Below are 23,974 nucleotides of genomic sequence, written 5' to 3'. Positions count from 1 at the left end.
GATGTAATACTAATATGCGTATCTTCCAAGAGTGTAAACTGGGGCTAGTTGGTGCGTAGTCATATTTGCAAGATGTTTCAGCACGCGAACAAAGGAAAAAGGACAGGGTAGACAGAAAGAGCGCTGACTTCCATCTAACTTTATTTGACAGAGTGGCAAGAATATATACTGCTAAAAAGGATGATAACAGAGCATAAAGGTAAAGGCACGCCTAATCTACACATCAGTAACAAAACACGTGTGACAGGTCTTCTATTGCCTCAAAGCCCAGCTAGGTAATCACGTTCAGCCTGTGATAAAGCAATCGATGATGTGCTTACACACTTATCTCCTAGCAAGTGTATTTTTTCGGCTTCAATAATTTCTCGGGTAAGCTGGTCCCTGTGCCTTGATAATATTGAGCACTGATCAAAGAGAGGGGTGCACCCACAATCTCGGCAATGAATGCCAAGATGCCCTTGTACCACATTGTGCACATTATTTCGATGTTCTCGGAGGCGGTCATTTATGCACCTGCCGGTTTGCCCGACATAGATGCACCCACACGTCAGTGGAATCAAGTAAACGACTCCCACAGCGCATGGGATGTAGCGTGTCCTGTGCGCGACAGAGCACGGGGCAGAATTTGCACGAGGTGCATTGACCCGTTTGCAAAGCCTCTGCAATTTTTCCGGGGCAGAAAAAACCACAAAAACGTTGGCGTCTCGAGCAATCTTTTTTAGCCTGTGTGATACGTCGTGCACGTAAGGCAGTACGACAGGCCGGCTCTTTCTGACACTGTTTCGCTTATCCGGCTTGTCGCCTCGCTTCAAGACAGTGACCAGCTTTTCCGCCACCGAAACGAGAACATGCGCGCGGTAACCAGCTTTGGTAAGCCGCTCTACTTGTAGAGCAAAGCTGTGTTGTACCATGTGGGGGCATGACTTCTTTAAGGCATTGACAAGGCAGAGGTTAGCGATGCCCCGCTTGACCAATTTAGAGTGAGCTGAGCTGAAAGGCAGAAGGGGCTTGCCGCTTCTTGGTTCACACATCCAGCACACATGTCGGGAGTCTAACAAAAGCTTCAAATCTAGAAACTTCAGGTTGTTATCAGTGGGTGATTCATGGGTTAGAACTAGTGGTTTCAGGCACTCTCGGAAAACAGTCGACACGTCAGAGGAAATGGTCTGAAAATTTTGACTATCACATTTCAACAACACTAAGTAATCATCAACAAAACGGCAAACTTTAAAAACTACAGAGTCGTCAAGCTTGTTTGACAAGACACGATCATGATGTGCTAAAAATATGTCACTGAGAAAATGTATCCTGACTGAATGTGATAGATGTGTTGCTCAAGGCGTGCAGGTGCACTCGAGATGTAAGCCTTCGAACAAAGTTATCAATACAGGAAGCACTGTCGCGTACCTAAAGGCACATTCCTTGTCACTTCTGCCGGCTGACAAGGAGGGTGGTTTTGCGGTTCTTCCTCATTCAATGTTTAAGGGGAAAGCTATGCAGGCAATGCAGTCTCTTTTCAACGAGAATGATGAGATTAATCTGGATAAGCTCAAGAAGCGTGCAAAAACTCTTACCGGGGCCCTGGGGTTTCAAAAGCTTTCGAAGGCGATAGATAGTTGCAAAAAGCTTAGCCTTGACCTGTTCTTTTCTGCGAAAACTCACAAAACTGACTGCCCATTGCGGGTCATTGTAACAGAAAGGGGAACATGGCAAAAGTCTGTAGCACTTTTCTTGCAGGAACAGCTAAAACATACAACTATAGACGATCCTTTTTTGGTCAAGAACTCTGACGCTGTTATTGACATTATTGGACGAACTAACACAAGACTCCAGGCAATGTCTGTGGATATTAAGAACTTTTATTACTCTTTGCCACATGACTAACTTCTTCAATGTGTAGAGGAATCCATAGACAGGTTAGGATCATCAGCGTTTTAAACGCGTACTGGAATTCACAACAGCAGCTTATTAGAATTACTCAGTTTTTATTTGAAGGCCACTTTTGAATCATGGGAGGACAAAAACTACTTAAAGAATTGGAATATTTATTGGTTCATGTTTGGCACCCATTCTTAGTGACATATTTCTAGCACATCATGATCGTGTCTTGTCAAACAAGCTTGATGACTCTGTAGTTTTTAAAGTTTGCCATTTTGTTGATGATTACTTAGTGTTGTTGAAATGCGATAGTCAAAATTTTCAGACCATTTCCTCTGACGTGTTGACTGTTTGCCGAGAGTGCCTGAAACCACTAGTTCTAACCCATGAATCACCCACTGATAACAAGCTGAAGTTTCTAGATTTGAAGCTTTTGTTAGACTCCCGACATGTGTGCTGGATGTGTGAACCAAGAAGCGGCAAGCCCCTTCTGCCTTTCAGCTCAGCTCACTCTAAATTGGTCAAGCGGGGCATCGCTAACCTCTGCCTTGTCAATGCCTTAAAGAAGTCATGCCCCCACATGGTACAACACAGCTTTGCTCTACAAGTAGAGCGGCTTACCAAAGCTGGTTACCGCGCGCATGTTCTCGTTTCGGTGGCGGAAAAGCTGGTCACTGTCTTGAAGCGAGGCGACAAACCGGATAAGCGAAACAGTGTCAGAAAGAGCCGGCCTGTCGTACTGCCTTACGTGCACGACGTATCACACAGGCTGAAAAAGATTGCTCGAGACGCCAACGTTTTTGTGGTTTTTTCTGCCCCGGAAAAATTGCAGAGGCTTTGCAAACGGGTCAATGCACCTCGTGCAAATTCTGCCTCGTGCTCTGTCGCGCACAGGACACGCTACATCCCATGCGCAGTGGGAGTCGTTTACTTGATTCCACTGACGTGTGGGTGCATCTATGTCGGGCAAACCGGCAGGTGCATAAATGACCGCCTCCGAGAACATCGAAATAATGTGCACAATGTGGTACAAGGGCATCTTGGCATTCATTGCCGAGATTGTGGGTGCACCCCTCTCTTTGATCAGTGCTCAATATTATCAAGGCACAGGGACCAGCTTACCCGAGAAATTATTGAAGCCGAAAAAATACACTTGCTAGGAGATAAGTGTGTAAGCACATCATCGATTGCTTTATCACAGGCTGAACGTGATTACCTAGCTGGGCTTTGAGGCAATAGAAGACCTGTCACACGTGTTTTGTTACTGATGTGTAGATTAGACGTGCCTTTACCTTTATGCTCTGTTATCATCCTTTTTAGCAGTATATATTCTTGCCACTCTGTCAAATAAAGTTAGTTGGAAGTCAGCGCTCTTTCTGTCTACCCTGTCCTTTTTCCTTTGTTCGCGCACTGAAACATCTTGCAAATATGCGTATCTTCCTTCTTTTTACTGTAGAATGCTTCCATAATTTCACGTGCCAAGGTATCACTACTCTTTCCAAGGACGGATACACTGAAAAACCTAGCCTCACATTTGAAGAAACCACAATGTGCTGGCGAATATGCCGAAAGTTTATTTTTCACAGGAAGTTTTTGCTCTCTTGTTCTGTCAATTATGCACTGGCACATTTGTGCACACATTGTGGTTCCTGCAAGTGTGAGACTAGGTTTTTCAGTGTATCCTTTCTTGGAAAGAGTAATGACACCTTAGCACGCAAAATTATTGAAGCTTACTACATTAAAAAGAATAGAGATATGCATGTTAGTATTACATCTGTTGCTCTGCGCGGTAGGGAATTTCATTCTTCAGAATCTTTTTGTGTTTAGTGGCTTTCTTGTCATATTTCCTTTGTTGTCAATCTTATCGCGTGCTTTTTTACCAGCATGTGAGGCAATGTGCGTGCGCAAGGTTGCTACGCTTATATATTTTGCTGATTTTCCGAGAAGAAAGTTGATTGTGAGCGACGCCCTTTCTGTTCTGTCCTCAATTTTCTTCTCCGGTGGTATGCATCTTTTTAAAATTAGGTAAGCATGTACCAGCTAGCCCAACAAAGCGAATTATTAAGGTGGCGGTCCCACTTTGGCAGCACATGCTCTGAATTTTATTCACTACTCGCTGACAATCTACGCCTATTGATGTGAATTGTATTGCAATAGAAAGCTTACATTCTCCACTTTCTAATGACAGCTAGTATTGTCACCTAGTTTGAAGCGGTTTTGCAAAGCACTCAAAACAGTGCGAGCAAAGATAAGTGCTTCTGCTGTACAAGCCTCTGTTGCACTGGAAGTGTGGCAAAACTGTTCAACATAATTCAATGAAATTTCCTGAGCGTCTTCATAAATCATTATGCAAGGTTTGTATGAAGAAATGTAGCCAGTAAAGCAATCAAAAAGTCAAGCAGGCTTTAATCAACATGAGCAGAAAAATGTAGGTTTATGAGTGAATAACTTTTTTTCTTTTTTGTGTAGAACAACAATATTGAATGGGTTTCCAGGCTACAATGTACCTAATGTCTATGCGAAGTTGTTTCGCGTTCTAACAAATAGCTCATAAATAATAACTGCTTGAGTTCTCAAATTTATGGATCCACTTGTTCAGCCATTACAGACGAGGTGGAAAAACTGTCCAAGATAAAAATCTGAAATTTTCGATATTGAAGCAGCAAGCCTTTCTATGCAGAGAAAATTGTCATAGGTTAATTAGAAAAATGTAAGACAGAGTGAATTGAGCTCATTTTTCTCCTTGCCAGGTTTGTGCATTTTTTTTTCATTATATTCCTAATTCACAATTATCGCACATTAGCAGGACGTCAAGTTTTGTGATCACCAGTGCTCACTAACTTTGCGTAGCAGCGCTTCACTCAAAAGATTTTCAACAAATAATAAATATTGCTAACATTTTTTTGGTGGTGGCGTCGTCTGTGAAAAGAACCATGAAGTTGTTTCGTGTCAGTTCTGACGTTTGTCAAAAGTGATGCCGCTGAACAAGACTATGCCGCCGAAACACGTATGGGTTATTTCTCCAGATTTCAGACTTTAGTGTCTAGCCTAGAGGGCAAATTTAGTCGCTACGTCTTCTTTACACAATATAACCCCAAGAGGCTGCTGACGAAAATAAGAAAGACACAAAGTCGCAGAAAGAAAGAAGAAAACAAAGCGTGCCACATTCCTGACCAAGCGGTTTGGCAATTGTGCTAAGGACTCCAGGACCTGCTTGGCTGCTCGCCTTTGTAGCCAGGGGACTGCAGAAGCGTTTCTGAAGTACAAAGAGAACTTGACCTTGCCTTCTATTTTTGAGACTCGTAAGACATTACCTGGTGGTCTTTCCTTTGCGGGGAGGTGAAGAATGTTTGTCAGTGTGTGTTGCACGTGACACTGGTTGAAGGGTAGTATAACATTGAACCTTTTTTTGAGAGACTAGTGTACACATGTGAAGGGGTGGCGACATGATACGCGTCGCGTTTTTTTTTTCTTGGGAGGAAGGGAGGTCCCAAGGCCAAGTAGTTTCTATAAACGTTGCACACAGTGGCGACAGTTGCTAACTGAGAGGTAGGTTGAATCGTCTGCAAATCATTCCTGAAAAATATTAAGCCCCCGAGATTTTTTACCAGTGCCTGGTGGATAACTTTAGAAGCTACGGACCCCCAGTTTCGATTTCGGTGACCTTCATAGAGGTGCTTTTCAGACTTCAAAAGGGCCCACTGAGAAGTTCGTAGATAGTTTGCGGGCAAGTTGGTGGAAAACAAACTTGCATGTGCACAGTAACTATATTATAAACTGTGAGGTTATGAGCCATATTTACCTGATTGCAGCAAAAAGTGCGAATGGCTGCGTGAGCTCTATAGCGTTCTCCGCCACACGCAGCAAAATGAACGTCAAGTGTCCTGACGCCTTCTGAAGTTTGGAAACAATACTTTCAGTGTGTCAACTCCTTGCTAAAAAATGTGTTTGCTAGCCTAATACGTACGTTAAAATTACAGTAACACATGTATTGCGAATGATCATTGTGTACTCGAAGATCATTGATGTGATGTAATTTGCTCGTTGCTTGTTGTAGTGGGCAGTGACTGGTCTAGCAGACAGCTAGCAGGAATAAAGCTTGAACTGCGCGAAATAGACAAGATGGTCGCCACTTACCTCTAGCAAAGCTTAGCTTTGGCAAATAATCTGTTCACCCATGTAAGTCATGTTATATCTTGCTTTCTAGGCACCCAGCCTTCACTGACCATGAAGGGACATAACGCATTTACTCTCAGCATCGGCAACCAGAGACAATTACAAAATGACACGTTCGCATAAAACATAGACGCACTCAAGCGTATTTTTCCAAAGAACTTCTTCGAGTGCTCACTGGGTGCAGCCACAAATGTGTGAGCCGCCTATTCCCCTGCACCTCCTAATGACAAATGCAATACCAGGACTGGCTTTGCAGCTTCCACTCACTAAGCCAAGGTTCCCAATCAGGTAGCATGCTGTTTAGACACTCAGGATAGTAAAAGCACAAAGGGGGTGGAAGGGGGAGGCAATTTCAAGTTTGAAACAAAAGAATTGAAACCTTGAAAAAAAAGACTGAGCTTGAGTTTTCGCGGTAACCATTTCACATGCTAGTGCTATGAGTATTCACATAGGTGAGCCCTAATGAAGCAATCGTTTTGTGTGATCACTTCGTATACCACACCACTGTGCTGCTGTTCTAAAACTGGAATGAAAATATATGCAGTACCATGTGCACAAACTGATCCGATTCTGACAGGTGTACCGTCGCATTCGTGAAAGCTCAGTAAGTGCGCAGGTGGGATGTGAAATTTCTGTCCCAAAAAAGACTCCCAAAATTCCAGATGCGTTTGTCTTAGAGGATTTGATCGCCGAAGCAGCCATCCTTTTTTTCTTCTCGGTCGACTGTGTTCCCTCGTCAAAAGCTTTCTGCACCTCATGGGGTTTGTCAGTTTCTCGAGGATCTGCCTAATTTAGACCAAGTGGCGATGTCACTTGATGACGTCATGATTTCAAAAATTTTGGTGATCTATTATGTCAGATTTCAGATTTTTTATTGGTACGATTATAAGAATGTGACATGTGTTTAGCATACAAAAAGGTAAACTCATGATTTTATTTACCACTTTTGTAGACAGCGACAGGCACTTATCGCACTTGATAAGGCCTCTAAACTTTCCCCACCATTGGTACTTTGCTGTTTATTTTGTAGGAGCACGCGTATATTATTGATTTTTCACACTGAATTGAATACTGTCCAAGGCATATCAAATTAAATAACCACTTTTTGGATTAGAAATCGGCGTGAATATGATATCATCAGATTCGTTGTTCAACGTTCAGCGGGTGCAATTTGCATCTGTCTTACAAACAATTGTGGTGCGAGCGGTACTCGTTTTATAGCTGAAAGAATCGACTCTCATATAATTCACTAAATCTGAGCACTGCATTCGTGTATGTAAGTGTGACAACACCCTCGAAGTATGAATATTGCGCTGCTTGACCTAATCTTTCCCTCTGTTGGCTCACCACATCACCACGCTTGCAACACATTATGACCGATGTCACCCCGATCCGCATTCATATTCTTGAAGGTTTCAAGTAGCTACGTGAGAAAGAAAGAGAGAGTGGCAACCGATACATCTGTTTAGCGATGCATGATGCTAGTAATGTTTTGGCTGGCAAATTCCTTCCGCTGTTCATGCCCATGAAACCACTAATTTTTCGCTCACTGCAAGGCATGAAAAACGGGTTTTGTGTAATGATAGCCATGAAGTAGTAAAAGGTAGTTTTCCGGGTAGCTTCTGTATGTAGCGACGTAAGTATCAAGCGGACAATGCGCAACACCCGCAGTATATGTGCAGAGGGGTCCACTGTTAAAGATAACACGGGAGCACGTGTGATCTGCTATGGTGTTCTTTACAAACTGCCACATCTAGTGGCCACGTGATCAAGTATAGGAGGCGACATTTAACATTCCCTAAAACGGGTTTGGGAACCTCGCCAGCTATCGATCACGTCTCTCAACACACCACATTCCCCCTGTAGGGTACTTAGAACGAATATTGTCACGTGCTTGCCCAAGAAAGACGATGACAGTTGTGCATGTGCCACGAAGGACTACGAAATGGACGAAGAAGAAGAGCTCGCTTGCGTGTTCTAATTAAAAAAGATCGACCTGCTTCTGGTGTCTCAGTCTCTACAGCAAGACCTCTGTTTTGACGTCGTGACACTGGTGGACGTGCTGGGTACAACCGGATGCAGGACAGTCTTGCTCGGACCCGTTCATCTAGTCCAGAGACCCAGCCCCTCGTCACGACTCCGGTGCACCGATTCAGTCGGCGCCTACTAGGCCTAAGTACGGAGTCCGTACCTGTTCCGCCTCTAACCAGCATGGCAGCTCCTACCACATCCACGGCTACCCTTCCATCGCAGACCACACTTCCCTCCCAGGTGACTCTTGAACATCCTCGCGTTCCTGAAGTTTTCCATGGGGAAGAGTACGAGGATGTCGAGGACTGGCTCTAACAGTTCGAACGGGTCGCTGTATCTAACCATTGGAACGAACAGCACAAACTTGGCCGTGCATATTTCACCCTGGAAGATAGCGCTCGCACGTGGTACGAGAACCACGAGGCTACTTTCCAATCTTGGGAAGATTTCCGCCGAAAGCTCCTCGCCACATTTTCGAACACGGACCAACGGGATCGCGAACAGCAACTGATTGAGGCTCGCGCACAAAAACCCAACGAAACAGCCGCCTAGTACGCAGAGGGTATGATCCGTCTGTTTTGACGAGCTGACCCTGACATGCCCGAGGCGAAGAAGGTGCGTCACCTAATGCAGGGTGTCAAAGAACCAGTGTTTGCGGGCCTCGTACGGAGTCCACCTACAACAGTGGATGAATTCATAAGAGAGGCAACTGTCATCGAGCGCGCACTGCGACAACGATACCGACACTTTGACCGCCTGCCGAACCACACGGCAGTAAGTGCTGCAGCTCAGAACACTGCCGTGTGTGAAAGTTCCCTGCGACAAATGATTAGGAAAATACTGCGTGAGGAACTTCGGGCCCTCTGCGTCCCTCCTACCCAACCGCCCGTCGCATCTGTTGCCGAAATCGTCTGCCAGGAGTTCAGGCAAGCCGTTACACCACCGGCGCCAAGTCCTGAGCCACATCCAGCGAGCTACGCTGATGTGGTCCGTCGTCCTCCACCGTCATTTGTGGCGACATCCTTCCAGCCACGACCCGCGGCCGTACCTTGGTGGCAACGGGATTCCATGAGACGACCACCAGTTTGCCGAACTGACTTGTGGCGCATGGCCGACCGTCGACCTATTTGCTTCCGCTGCGGAGAACCAGGTCACACTGCTCGCTATTGCCGTCATAGCGATTCCGGCTTCGGGAACTTTTCTCGTCCCGCTTCTTTCCGCTCTGAAGACCGTCGTGCCCACGATGCCGACCAACTGTCGACTGGCCTAGCAACTACACCGCGTCGCTGGCGATCTCCATCTCCTGCGCGTCACCGTGACTTCCCTCAGAGCTACGCGGACGTCACCAGAGGCCGGTCGCCTAGCTCGCGCCGGGAAAACTAACTGCTGCGACCTCCGGGGGCAAGGTTGCCAATCGTCGAGACACCGAAAAGTTCCCCCTATCATCGCAAGAAGGTATGACGACAACCACGACGAATACGACGACGAATACGACGACGAATACTAATGCCAGTGAAGTTGTATGTGCTGATCTTGGCGTTTTCATTGACGGACATTACGTTACAGCACTGGTCGACACTGGCGCCAACTTCTCAATCATGCGACAAGAACTCGCCGACCGCCTTAGAAAGGTCAAGACACCGTGGACGGGGCCACACATAAGGAGTGCTGGTGGTCAGCTGGTGATTCCCACGGGTAAATGCACCGCTCGACTTCGCATTGGGGATTCTAGCTTCGTGGCCACTTTTGTCCTGTTGCCAGACTGCGGTAAAGAGCTAATTTTGGGCATGGATTTTCTTCGAGATCATGGCGCTATTATCAACATCCCTCAACGTATGGTGACGTTTTGCACACATCCGTATGTCGACGACAGCAGCGACGAAATACGCGGCAGTTTGCGAATAGCCGACGATGTGACGCTCCCACCGAGATCCTGCTGCCTTGTGTCTGTGTCCAGGGGGTGGCCTTCCTATAAGGATATGATAGTAGAGCACATAGTCGCTCTTTTGCTCACTCAAGGCATTTCCGTCGCGAGAGGCATCCTAACGCTTACTGGTGGACAGGCAGAAGTGCTCCTTACAAACTTCAGCACTGAGCGCCGTCAAATCCAGAAGGGTACCGCAATTGCCTACTTCGACGATATAGACCAAGCCGGGGATTGCTGTGCTTTGCAACCAGATGACGCGACAGTCCCTGCCTCGACAACTTTGTCGGTGGACATCTGCTCCACGCTACCGTCATCTGATAGGAAACGTCTGCTTGGACTTACACACCAATTCAAAGACTGCTTTTCGCGTACGTCAAAGGTCCAGCGGACACCATTGACCAAGCACCGCATCATCACCGAAGACAACACGCGACCGATTCGGCAGAACCCCTACCGTGTGGCTCCGAAAGAACGCGAGGAGATTCAGAAGCAAGTACAGAAGATGCTCGTGGATGACGTCATACAACTTTCGAAATGTCCTTGGGCATCCCCCGAGGTTTTGGTCAAGAAAAAAGACGGCAGCTTGCGTTTCTGTATTGATTATCGCAAGTTGAACCAAGTCACGAAGAAAGACGTCTATCCACTGCCTCGCATAGACGATTCACTCGATCGGCTGCGTCATGCGCGCTATTTCTCTTCAATGGACCTCCGAAGCGGCTACTGGCAGATAGAAGTCGACGAGAGAGATCGTGAAAAAACGGCCTTTGTGACGCCTGATGGCCTTTACGAATTTAAGGTGCTTCCTTTTGGGTTGTGCTCGGCGCCAGCCCCTTTTCAGCGTCTCATGGACAACGTACTATTGGGCCTGAAGTGGCAAACATGCTTGGTCTATCTGGACGATGTTGTTGTATTTTTAGCATCATTCGAGGAACATCTCAGCCGTCTATTCACCGTACTTCAAGCCATACGCTCGGCCGGCCTGACTTTAAAACCGGAAAAATGTCATTTTGGTTTCAACGAACTCAACTTCCTAGGCCACGTCGTCAGTCACGAGGGTGTTCGACCTGACCCGGCCAAAATAGACGCCGTAGTGCAATTTCCTGCACCCCGTGACAAAAAGGCTGTGCGACACTTCTCAGGGTTGTGCGCCTATTACCGGCGATTTATCGAGGACTTTTCGTCTATTGCGGCACCATTGACACGACTCACACGTGAGGACGTCCCCTTCTTTTGGGGTGAACAGGAGCAAATGGCATTCAATGAACTGCGACAACGCTTGCAAACACCTCCAGTCCTTGCGCACTTCGACCAGGACGCCCCTACAGTACTTCACACTGACACCAGCAATGTAGGTCTAGGGGCCGTTCTGGTGCAGTGGCAAGACGGCTGTGAAAGAGTAATAGCCTACGCCAGCAGAACTCTCTCTCGCATGGAGGAGAACTACTCGACCACCGAGAAGGAGTGTCCCGCCGTGGTGTGGGCAGTCATCAAATTTCGTCCGTATTTGTACGGCCGCTCCTTCAAGGTTGTTAGCGACCATCACTCTTTGTGTTGGCTCACCAACCTTAAAGATCCATCTGGTCGTTTGGCGCGCTGGAGCCTAAGACTTCAAGAGTTTGACATGACCATCGTCTACAAATCTGAGAAGAGGCACACCGACGCCGACTGTCTCTCACGGTCGCCAGTGCAAACTGTCGCTCCTGATGACGAAAACATTGACGCGGCATTCTTGGGAGTTGTCAACACAGCCACTATTGCACGAGAGCAGCGCAGTGACCCTGAGCTGTTACCACTCATTGAATATTTAGAAGGACGACGTAAAGACGTGCCGCGGTTATTTGCTAGAGGACTGCCATCTTTTTGTTTGCGAAACGATGTTCTCTATAAGAAAATCTTCTCACCAACTGGTAACCCGCACTTGCTCGTCGTGCCTGCCTCTCTTCGAAAAGAAATTATGGAAGCGTGCCATGATGAAGCAACTTCTGGTCATCTAGGCTACACCCGAACATTGTGCCGACTACGATACAAGTACTACTGGCCAAAGTTACCTGCTGCTGTTAACCATCACGTGCGAACGTGCACCGACTGCCAAAGACGCAAAGCGCCTCCCAGCAAGCCAGCCGGTCTTTTACATCCAGTCGAAGCACCAGAAAAGCCATTCACCCAGATTGGAATGGATTTCCTGAGTCTCTTTCCAACTTCCACAACAAGGAACAGATGGATTATTGTGGTCACTGATTACCTGTCCCGTTATGCGGAGACTAAAGCTATGCAGCGTGGCACAGCAGCAGAAGCCGCTCAGTTTTTCATCGAAAACATCGTCCTTCGGCATGGCGCTCCGACAACAGTGATCACAGACAGAGGACCTGCCTTCACCACAGAGGTTTTGGAGTCGGTTTTCAGACTCAGCGGTAGAGCTCACCGGAGAACAACTGCATACCATCCGCAGACAAACGGACTGACGGAGCGCCTCAATAGGACCCTCATAGACATGATCAGTATGTACGTTGACACAGAACATAAAAACTGGGATCAGATATTGCCGTACGTGGCCTTTGCTTATAACACCACTCGACAAGAAACCACTGGAATAACACCCTTCAGTCTGATCTATGGTCGTGAAGTCGCGACAACATTGGACGCCATGTTGCCGCTTGAGTGTGACGACATCCATGTAGACGCTGAAGAATTCACTCAGCGTGCCGAAGAAGCCAGACAGCTCACGCGCGTGCGCATCTGTCATCAGCAGCATCAAGATGCACAACGCTACGACAACCGACACAAGTTTGTTAGCTACTCACCAGGCGACAAAGTGTGGGTCTGGATTTCGATACGTCGACGTGGACTGTCTGAGAAACTGCTAAGACGGTACTTTGGTCCATACAGCGTCACGCGACGCTTGAACGACGTGAACTACGAAGTTGTTCCCGACACTAATTGTAGTTCTAAGCGCCAAAAGCGTTTGCCTGAAGTCGTGCACGTCGTGCGTATGAAACCATATTTATCGAGTTAATTAGCTCCCGGTTACCGTTTTCGTACGACCACTTCATACGCCTGGTAGAGCACCTAAGTTGCGCATCGGGACGATGCTTCTTTCGGAGGGAGGCAAATGTCACGTGCTTGCCCAAGAAAGACGATGTCAGTTGTGCATGTGCCACGAAGGACTACGAAATGGACGAAGAAGAAGAACTCGCTTGCGCGTTCTAATTAAAAAAGATCGACCTGCTTCTGGTGTCTCAGCCTCTACGGCAAGACCTCTGTTTTGACGTCGTGACAATATGATAGCACCAGCAGTGAATAATGCTACCGGCTGCAGGGTACAGCTCAGAAAAGGGGCCCATCATACCACTTCTGTTGAAGGAAGAGTGCACGATGTAGAGCAGAGGTGAAAAGGGAAACTTGGGTTTTAGCAGCGCGAAAAATGCACAAAAGACAAGAAAGGGACGAGACAAGCACTGACTTCCAACTAAAATTTTATTGACGGGAAGACCGTTAATATGCAATGGAGCACAAAGAGTGAAAAAATGACGTATTTTAAGATACAAATTATCAACTAACGCCATGCCTGCTGCGCCTACCCTCGCATCTCAAGAAACATATCTCTTTATCTGAAAGGGCAACTGAAGGCTTGCTTACACATGCGCTGCTTTCAAGCTCCATTTGAGCAGCCTCATAAATTATACGCACGTTTTCCTCTTTAATCTTGCATAGAACTGTTGTTTTTTCAAACAGCGGAGTGCACCCACACGTAGGGAAGTAGCAGGACAGGAAGCTTACATATGCCGCAGGGACCTCCGACATCATGTTCATCAATGGGCTGCCTCACAAAGACTGATATTAAGCTGCAGCCTGATAGCAATGTTTTAAGAAAAACAGGCATATCTTCGGTAACACTGAAAGTAAATGGTTTATCTGAACAGAAGCTGCTCTTAGTTGGAATTTTGATGCTTTCGTCTTTTCCTGTTTTTGTTCAGTGTGCTTTAAGCTCCGACAGAGGCATTATAGAGTGATGCTTATTAGAGTAAGTTTAGTGTCAGAGAGACGGTATGTTGTAAACGAAATGTCGTAAAATGCAGCTATTTTTTTTGCTTTGCGCGAGGTAAAATGATGCTAACGTGAGTTATACCAGTATAATGAAGGCTGGGCATTGTACTTGAGTTAGCCATGTTTTGTTCTGAATTTGCAGCTTAACATAATATTCAAAGGGATGCCTCTGCGAAGCCACTAATACAGTGTCATCATGACGAGGAAGTACATAAATTTTTAATTTTATATGACAAAGTGTAGAGCAGAAAACTATGCTAGTCCTATTCTAAAAAAATTGAGAAATTTCACTAAAGGCAAATGCGTAAAATTGGGTCAAGTTTGTTTTGATGCTTTAAATTTAAAAGTAGCTATCTGATAGAGTGAGCAGCACTCGTTGAGCTAACTACTAATCAAAAATTTGGTAGTCAACTGTTGCACTTCTTGAAAAATACAGGTGGTGTAGCCAAATAGAAGAGTCGCATAGAGAACAATTTTCAAGAAAACAGTCCACTGGCAATAGCATAATTATGGGATGGTAGATTATCGGTAGTCACCCCATGGCATGAATGCTGAGTAGCAGTGTTCATTTTGCCTCAGGTGGGAATTACCGTAATTACTAGAATCTAACGCGCATCTTTTTTCCGGTTAAGTGAGTTCATAAATCGCATGCGCGTTACAATCAAGTACGAAAAAAAAATGAATACGGTCGTTCGAGATGGCCGCCCTTTACGTGCGTCGGCCATTTCTGCCTATGTGTTTCCCATGTGCGGCACTTCGTACGTGTGCTGAGGAGTTCGTCATCTTGGTGTGCATTAGCATCGATGGCATGGAAGGGCCGACTCCAAAAACTCGACGAATGTACCACGGTGCTGCTTTTAAAAGAAAAGTCATTGCGTGTGCCGAAACGGACGTAAATCGGGCTGCATCGCGGTCGTTCGGAGTTCCCGAATTTTGCGTGCGGGACTGGCGGAAACAAAAGCAGAAGATTGTCGACAGCAAAGCTTCACGCAAAGGCTTCAGTGGACCACAACAAGGTCGGTTTCCGCAAATTAAAGAGCTGCTCGGCGAGTATGTGCTTGAGCGGCACGGCGGCCCATGACGACAGAACTCCTCCAAGTGCGGGCTATGCAATTAGCCTTAGAAAAAGGTCTAATGCAGAGCCCCTTTAAAGCGAGCAGGTGCTGGCTAACTAACTTTATGAAGAGAAAAGGCTTTTCCCTCCGAAGGGGAACGGGCATATGGGAAAATTTTTGCGGAAGAGTACGATGAAAAGCTTCACAGTTTTCAGAGGTTCGTCCTAAACTTGCGGCACAACAACGGCTACCTGCTTGGGCAAATCGGGAATGCCGATCAGACGCCTCTTTACTTCGACATGCCTGGCACCACAACTGTCGAGAAGAAGGGGGCGAAGCAAGTTCGCGTGCTGACATCGGTCCACGGTAAAACTACAGTGACAGCAATGCTCTGTTACACGTCGGATGGGCACAAGCTTCGCCGTACCTCATATTTAAACGGAAGACGCTCCCGAAAGGAGTCGTTTTTTCGAGTGGTATGATTGTGCGGGCCAGCGAGAAAAATGGGTGCGCGTTGCAATCGATGTCTTACGTTTTTTTTCTTGTCGTAGAAATTGGGTGCGCGTTACAATCGAGGGCGCGGTAGAATCGAGTAAATACGATATCTACGCTAAGATAGAAAGCAAGTCTATACATACTTGTTTTTTGTTTGAATAAACCGTTTCTTTTCCTGCAGAAATATTTGAACATATGCCAAATTAACGTGCAAGTAAAACTCGGCTCCTTAGTGATTAATATATGTACTCCGACTTCACACAACAAAATATAACGAATCTACACAGACATTTCGCCTCCTATGTGAGTGGCATCCTCAGTGTGCACTGGCACCAAATGTGTGGGGGTGACCGAATTCACTGATTGTCTCGTATGTATCTACTTATTCAGATGAGGGCCGTAATTGTTGTTGCATACTGGCTGATCACGACGTTCTAACCACGACTCGAAAAGCTTTCTCTTCTCTCTTTTTTGTTCCCGAGCCAGCGTCATCAAATTACGAAATCGAAGTCATGCCCCATTTTCAAGCAGTGTTTGATGAGTTTCCTCTGAGAATGCGTTGTATTGCAATGTCCCCTCTGTGCTCATTAAAAGTCATTGACCACTTCCTGCCAGTTTTGCTAATATAAGTGGCGTCGCAGGCATCGCACAGGAACTTGTAAACAACCCTGTTTTGATCATTTGCAGAAGTGCTGTCTTTGGGCTTAGAGAGCACGTTTACCAAGGTACAGTGAGGCTTGGAAAGTGTTTTAATTCCCAGTGGACGAAGTGCTATTTGAACAGAGTCTGAAAACCCTTCAACATAAGGTACAGAAACAATGGATTTTGTGTTTTCTCCCGGCACACTCCTCGTTCCTTTTTGCATGTGTTTCTGTTGATTCTTTGCTTGTTTCTGTTGATTCTTTTGAAATGTTGATTCTTTGCCATCATTAATGAGTAAGGAGGCAATCATTCAGCTCAATAAAGCTTCACCAATTTCATCTCTGCACTATTTAGGTTTTTTCACTGCTCTGTTTTTTCACCGCTGGATTGTTACATAGCTTTCTGTCAGTCCTGGCACAGCTTTCATAGGATGTTGTAGACAGATTTTGTCAGCCGATTCTCTGCATTTTTAGAGAAGTGTTCCCATTTATTATTTTGTTTGCTTTATAAGCTACTAGTATGGGTCTAATCATTTCCTACTCATAATGCAGGCCCTCATTGCTAACCAATTGTCTCGCATCATGGCTTGTTCCACAGTCGTCACAGCCATCACCCTGCAATTGGCGTTTGCCAACATCGTCGACGGTGTACCCCTCTTGGACGTACCCTGACCTGGCAAACTTGTTCACTCAAGTTGAACCACACTGGCAAAGTCTCAAGCAAAGACTGGCAACTGTAACATGCTGCTCAGTTTGTATATGTGAACTCCAGTGGGCATGTGAACTGCTGTGGCGGTATGACGGTTAGTTGCTTCTCTGATGGTGATGCAGGCTGGTGTCAATTTGTCATTCTACTCTAAAATATTGCATTTCCTGTGCCTTCTGCTGTTCTTGTGCTCACAAGTATGATTATATGTGTATCCTTAGTTGACATTTACGGTGTTATATTTTTGTGAGAAATAGGGTACTCAGTCGTAATACTCGTTCTGAATACCTTCAAAAAATCTACTTCCTTTCTAACGACTTCTGCAAACAAGTGAGAGTACTTTGCCACTTTTCCGAAGATGCAAATAACCACTCGCTACAAAGTATCAACTTGGAAGCTGCATTCACTGCAAATCCAAAAAAGTTGAAATGCTAAAATTAGTGGCACACACAACACAAGAAATGCATAAATTAAAAATACTAGACAGTTATACAGAGCAGTGCATAACAATCAAAATATAACTCGACCTCACTCTAGATACAAATAAAAAAAATATAGACTGAATGAACAAGATTAATTGTGTCAAGGCAGTTTATTCATTCAATGGACAAGAGGACAGCAATTTGGTAATGAACTGAACAAAAAATAGTTGCATGCCTTGTGTATTCGTTTCGTGATCAGTATTTCTCACTTGGTTGGGGCTGGGAAGTCACTGTTTTTGCGTGAATTACACTGAGCAGTTGCTCCACTGATAGTGTTTTGCTTTTTCTGACCGGATGTCGGCTACCTTAGCTATCAAAGGCATATTTTTTATGTAATCAATTGCCCACATTTAATGAGCCGCTTTTTACTGAATGCGTGTCAGGCAATAATCATCAAGTTTAGTTGCTTTCAAACTGATAAGCTTCTTTTGATGTGCAACATGTTTTTCTACACAGATATCGGCAGGTTTTTCCGTTTGTTAAAAACAAGTTCTTGTTTTGAACCTTTTTGGCTCCCTCGAAACAAGCTGTACCCGAGTGGGATGGGCCAGTTTTTCAATGCTGCTATATTGTCTCCGTTCATGAAATCATGACATAGACAGTCAACAGTAGTGGCAACCATCACTGTATACAATGCATGCATCACTGTTGGAAAATTACCGATAAGGCAATGGCTGTCTATGATATTTGATATTTGTGTCATCCTATGTATTTAACACATAGCAGTTTTGCCAGTGCCTTCTTCCTTGCCTATTCACTTTCCCACTGATATTTAAATACTATAGATGAAAGCTTTTTTCGTCAAACTTTTGCTAAGATTGTATAAACAAATTGTGTTTTCATTTTGCACCTGTATTTGTTTTTACGACCTAGCAGTTGACATAGTAAGAAAGAAACTTAGATTGTGCCTTGTTCATATTTATTACTGAATGCTTAAAATGTGTTTTGTAGCACTGTCATTCATGTCTTCCTCTGTGACAACGACAAATAAATATGAAGTAAGTATTCGTGGTAAATAAATGGCTTCTTCTTTTCTTTCATATGGCATTCAGGCACTTCGGCTTGTTCTTTCCTACTTAAGCTGTGTGACTGCATGTCCTCATGGTTGCTGCAATTCTGCAAGAGTGGCGATGTGGGCTTGCTGGTGAATCACTTGAAAGAAATTTATGTAGCCCGAGGCGAAAAAACGAACACAGGAAAGAATAGACTGAGAGGACAGAGCGCTTCTAGCAACAACATGTTTACTTTCGACCTCCAAGACGCTTTTAAACCATAATCGTCAGGCGAGCAAGCAGAAAAACACGTGTTTTCAGATAAATGCACGGCAATGTCATCTACCTACAAGAAAAAACGATAAATAGGAAAACAAAAAAACCTCACAGATAAAATCACGTATCACTACGTACGCAGAACGCCAATTCCTATGGTGACAGGGCAATTGAAGGCTTGGTAATACATACATCTCCAAGAGCATCAATAAGTTCGGCTTCTATGATCAACCGAGTCATCTCATCCTTATGCCGACAAACAATGATTGTACTCTGGAACAAAGGCCGGCACCCACACGCGTGAAGAGCGAGAAAACCTTCTGGCGGCAGTTTATCTGCCTTGTAATTGTGTTCTCTTAATCGGTCATTCGCACACCTACTAGTTTGGGCGACGTATTTTTTCCCACATGTGAACAGAATAAGATAAGTGGGGAACGAAATGCACTCCACAAATTTGTTTGTATGCCTTTTTGTGCACATCACCCTTTCCCCACGTGACGGATTCGTCAGCACACGCAATTTACCAAGTTTATCACGTACTGAAAATAGCACCCTAATATTGTCCCGAAGTGCCACTTTCTTAAGGTTATGTGACAGCTGGTAAACATATGAAATTACGGCCGTGCGTCTTTATTTTGCCGGTAAATCGACATGAACATTAGATTGGCTTGACCTTGCATGAATCATTTTCAACTCTTTTTCGGCAACTGAAACTAAAACATGATCCGCATAGCCCGGTCCTTGCAAACGTGTGATCTGATTATGGAAGCTCTGCTTCATAAGGCGCGCACATGACTTGTTCAATGCGTTTTTGAGGCAAGTCGTCGCGATGGCTCTCTTGGTTAGTTTGGAATGACCGGAATGAAATGGGAGTAAAGTTTTCTGAGCACGCGGATTATAGCACCAGCATAGCTGGTTGTCAGAACACCGGACACTTAAATCTAAAAACTTTATTCGTCCGTCGCTAGGCCATTCTACCGTCACTTCAAGAGGCTTAAGACCATCCCAAAACACATTCAACACACTAGTACCCTAACTTTGGAAATTTTCCCTCGAGCTGTCAACGAAGATAATAAAATCATCTACATATTGGAACACTTTCTTAGCCGTCGTTTCGGCGAGACGATATGCCACAATTCTATCAAGTTCTGCCAGAAACAGATTTCTCAAGACAGGCGCGATGCAAGAGCAGATACATATACTTTGCTTTTGCAAAAGAATATCATTGTTCCATTTATTGAACGTCGAAGTAAGATAAAATTCCAACAAGGTAAGAAATTATCAGTGGATATACCTGACTCAGAAGAAAACTTAACAGCAGCAAATTCATCAATGCTACTTCCAACACATTTTAGCATTTGTTCCTCAAAACCCAAGCTGTATTGTAGTCTTCATCGTCAACGCGACGTACAGGGCGCGCACACTCGGTTTCTTCATCCGCAAAGGTATTATTTTGGTTGAAGTCCTCGTGCTTTGCGGGGGCTTTTCGCCTTCCTTTGGCCATACAAGAAAGATTCTCAAGATTTTACGCGCTGAATTGTATCGCCACGTTCGCTTGCACCGGATTCGTCTTCGTGCACATCTTCATATTTTCTTTGATTCATCTGTCACTGGATCTCTACTGAAAAGGTACCTGCAATTGGCTGGGCAAGCTACCGAAGCTCTTTGGATGCCTCAGCTGCACTATCTTCCTGAGCGGGTCATCACTATTCGAGGGATGGCCAAGGGAAAGGTTCATGTTCCTGAAGACCTCCAGCTTCCTGATGACGTCATTCAAGTCTTAGAGTTGGGGCCAAAGTTCGGGCTTCAAAGAAAGAGGACAAATTCTGAACTCCTGACTGTCGTTCGTCAGGTAGCACGTCGTGCGACTGAAGGTGAGGAGGAAAGAATTACCTCTGAAGGAGTAGACGCCATTTCGCGTTGTAAACCTGTGTGTTCTCACATTTCTTGTAAAGCGTGTTTTGTTGTATCTGGACAATCATTCGCTGTGTGTTTTGCAGGGAGATAAGAAAGGTGGCTTCGCAGTTTTTTCGCGTTCATGCTTCTTGGAAAAAGCTAATGACGCTATTTCTAGGGCGTTCCATGTAAAAGATGGCGTATCGTTGAACAAAGTAAAAGCAAAGGCTATCCGATTGTGCAAAAACATGAACATAGTTGGAACTCTAAAAAGTATTCAAAAAAGTAAGAAGAATAGCCTCGATGTATTTTTCAATGCAAAAACTCACAGTTAACACTCCTTTTCGAGTAAAAGTCTCGGAAATAGGTACGTGGCAAAAAGAACTCGCTGCTTTCTTGTTAGACAAACTCAATCTTCTCGAAGTTCGAGATCCGTTTTTGGTCAAAAGTTCTGATAGTATTTTAAGGTTCATGGAAGCTCATGAAAATGAAGGGCTAAGAGCCTTCTCAATTGACGTGACAGACCTGTACTATTGCCTCCCCCATTCACAAATGCTAAAATGTGTTGGAAGTAGCATTGATGAATTTGGTGCTGTTAAGTTTTCTTCCGAGTCAGGTATATCCGCTGTTAATTTTCTTCTTGGAATTTTATCTTCGACGTTCAATTAATGAAACAATGATATTCTTTTGCAAAAGCACGGTATATGCAGCGGCTCTTGCATCGCGCCTGTCCTTAGCAATCTCTTTCTGGCAGAACTTGATAGAATTGTAACATATCGTCTCGCAGAGATGACGGCTAAGAAAGTGTTCCGATATGTAGATGATTTTATTATTTTCATTGACAGCTCGCGGGAAAATTTCCAAATTGAGAGTACTAGTGTGTTGAATGTGTTTCGAGATGGTCTTAAGCCCCTTGAAGTGATAGTAGAATGGCCTAGCGACGGACGAATAAGGTTTTTAGATTTAAGTGTCCTGTGTTCTGACAACCAGCTTTTCTGTTGCTATGATCCGCGTGCCCAGAAAACTTTACACCCATTTCATTCCGGTCATTCCAAACTAACCAAAAGAGCCATTGGGACGACTTGCCTCAAAAATGCATTGAACAAGTCATGTGCGCACCTTATGAAGCAGAGCTTCCATAATCAAATCAGACGTTTGCAAGGATCGGGCTATCCGGATCATGTTTAGTTTCAGTAGCCGAAAAAGAGTTGAAAAGGATTTGTGCAAGGTCAAGCCAATCTAATGTTCATGTCGATTCACCGGCAAAATCAAGACGCACGGCCGTAATTTCATATGTTTACCAGCTGTCACATAACCTTAAGAAAGTGGCACTTCGGGACAATATTAGGGTGCTATTTTCAGTACGTGATAAACTTGGTAAATTGCGTGTGCTGACGAATCCGTCACGTGGGGAAAGGGTGTTGTGCACAAAAAGGCATACACACAAATATTTGGAGTGCATTTCGTTCGTCATTTATTTTATTCTATTGAGCGATTGAGAGAATACATTTACAAGGCAGATAAACTGCCGCCAGAAGGTTTTCTCGCTCTTCACATTCACGCGTGTGGGTGCGGGCCTTTGTTCCAGAGTACAATCATAGTTGGTCGGCATAAAGATGAGATGACTCGGTTGATCATAGAAGCCGAACTTATTGATGCTCTTGGACATGTGTGTATTAACAAGCCTTCACCCAAGGAACTGGCGTTCCTGCATACGCAGTGATACGTGATTTTATCTGGGAGGTTTTTTTGTTGTCCTATTCATCGTTTTTTCTTGTAGGTAGATGACATTGTCGTGCATTTATCTGAATGCATGTGCTTTTCTGCTTGCTCGCCTGACGATTATGGTTTAAAAGCGGCTTGGAAGTCGAAAATAAACATGTTGTTGCTAGTAGCGCTCTGTCCTCTCAGTCTATTTTTTTCTGTGTTCGTTTTTTTGCCTCGCACTAAATAAATTTCGTTCAAACAATTCTGCACCAAAATATACTGCACCCTCAACAACGTTCACTTATTGTAGTCATTGCTTACACAGAGAAAAAACACATTTTTCAATGCTCTAAAAAATGCATAATGCATATCATATGTGTTGGATGCTTTACGATTTGAAAAGCATGTTTTTGATCTTACAGACATGCACAAGTGTGTTTTGACATTTTTACAGCTTGGCTCTTCCAACACCACTTGTTTATGCATGTACGAATGCGTTGATAAAGAGCAATTAGGAACAGTTTTTGTGCGGGGACAATAATAATGCAATTTTTCACACTATACCTGAGCTTTTTTTAGCCAGAAGCTTCGGGGTGGTTCCCGTAACATGTCTTTTATTATTAACGCACACACAGTTTTCTGCACCCGTCGCATGAAAGTCAACTCGTCACACAGCAATGTTGACATCACGTTACTGGTATGCTGCCATTATGTTGCTAGTATGTTGACATCACGTTCCTCGTGATGTCAACACAGCCGTGTTGTTGAAAATGTGATCTTGAACATTGCCATATCGTCCTGAATGTTACAAGCAACGTTATCATGTGATCAAAAAACGGGACGTTAAGCGCGGTTAGGCAAAATTGCTGACTGACATCTGGGCGCTTTCATTCAACGTTAGGATAACATTCTGCGTTACTTGGGTTATTCCATGATCAAAATACGACTATTTCATTCGAACAAGGCATTCTTACGTATTCTATAAATTATTGCAACTAATACAAAATATTTGTATTTTTCCACGCAACAGTCTGCTGTATTGTTCCACACAACAGTATGCCACACCACAGCTGTGCCTTGCAGCCTGCTTGCAAAATATAGCAATGGAGGATTTCATTTATGTTCTGCGTGCCTGTGAATGTGAGTTATTTGTGTTGTTTGACGGAGAGATTTATGCTGGACACACTGTTAATTCAGTTGTTGGGCACCTCTACATCTGCAAGTGAAAACAAGGTTCATGGAATGATTCAAACGAACTATATGTTCTGCACAAGTAGCGTGATATTGTGGAATGAATGCAGTCATTCATGGCTAGCTTCCTAAAGTACATGTTCGTTATGTACACAACACCAAATAAAACAGGAGTCCAGTTGAACTTGTGGGAATCGAGAGCGCCCTCCTACCTGGCGCCTCGTTCTCCAGCTGCCACGCGCGCGCCAACGGCATAGCCTGGGTGCGCAAAAGCACCGGCATCCGCTAAGATGGCTGCCAGAGCACCTCTTGGTCTGGGCGAATCGACCGTCGGCTTCTTCCCGCGCTGACATGTCCAAGCACGCTACGCTGGTGCGCTGCGCGGGCCTACGTCATAACGCAGCGGCATTTCTCATTGGGCGCGCGTGACATCCTCCTCTTCTACGAGCTGTGTTGCGCCCGACGATTCGCTCGTCG

At 44.9% G+C, this 23,974-nt stretch overlaps 1 protein-coding gene across 2 annotated transcripts in view; it reads left to right on the top strand.

Moving 5' to 3' along the window:
* Positions 1 to 23,974, top strand: part of LOC142784971 (uncharacterized) — a 58,823-nt gene that overhangs the window by 15,059 nt on the left and 19,790 nt on the right. Inside the window, exon 4 of one of the 2 annotated variants that reach the window (XM_075883389.1) lies at positions 16,846 to 18,455. The exons of the other annotated variant lie outside the window; for it this stretch is intronic. Within the exon in view, the coding sequence (XP_075739504.1) occupies positions 16,846 to 16,919 (74 nt within the window). The 3' untranslated portion in view covers positions 16,920 to 18,455. Of the gene's footprint in view, positions 1 to 16,845; positions 18,456 to 23,974 lie in introns of those variants that run through there. 2 annotated transcript variants of the gene reach the window in all.

This window comes from Rhipicephalus microplus, unplaced genomic scaffold (genome assembly GCF_043290135.1).
Source record: "Rhipicephalus microplus isolate Deutch F79 unplaced genomic scaffold, USDA_Rmic scaffold_16, whole genome shotgun sequence".
NCBI classification, from domain to species: domain Eukaryota; kingdom Metazoa; phylum Arthropoda; class Arachnida; order Ixodida; family Ixodidae; genus Rhipicephalus; species Rhipicephalus microplus.
Note: the sequence above shows the minus strand (reverse complement) of the source record. Positions and strands in the feature narration are given on the sequence as shown.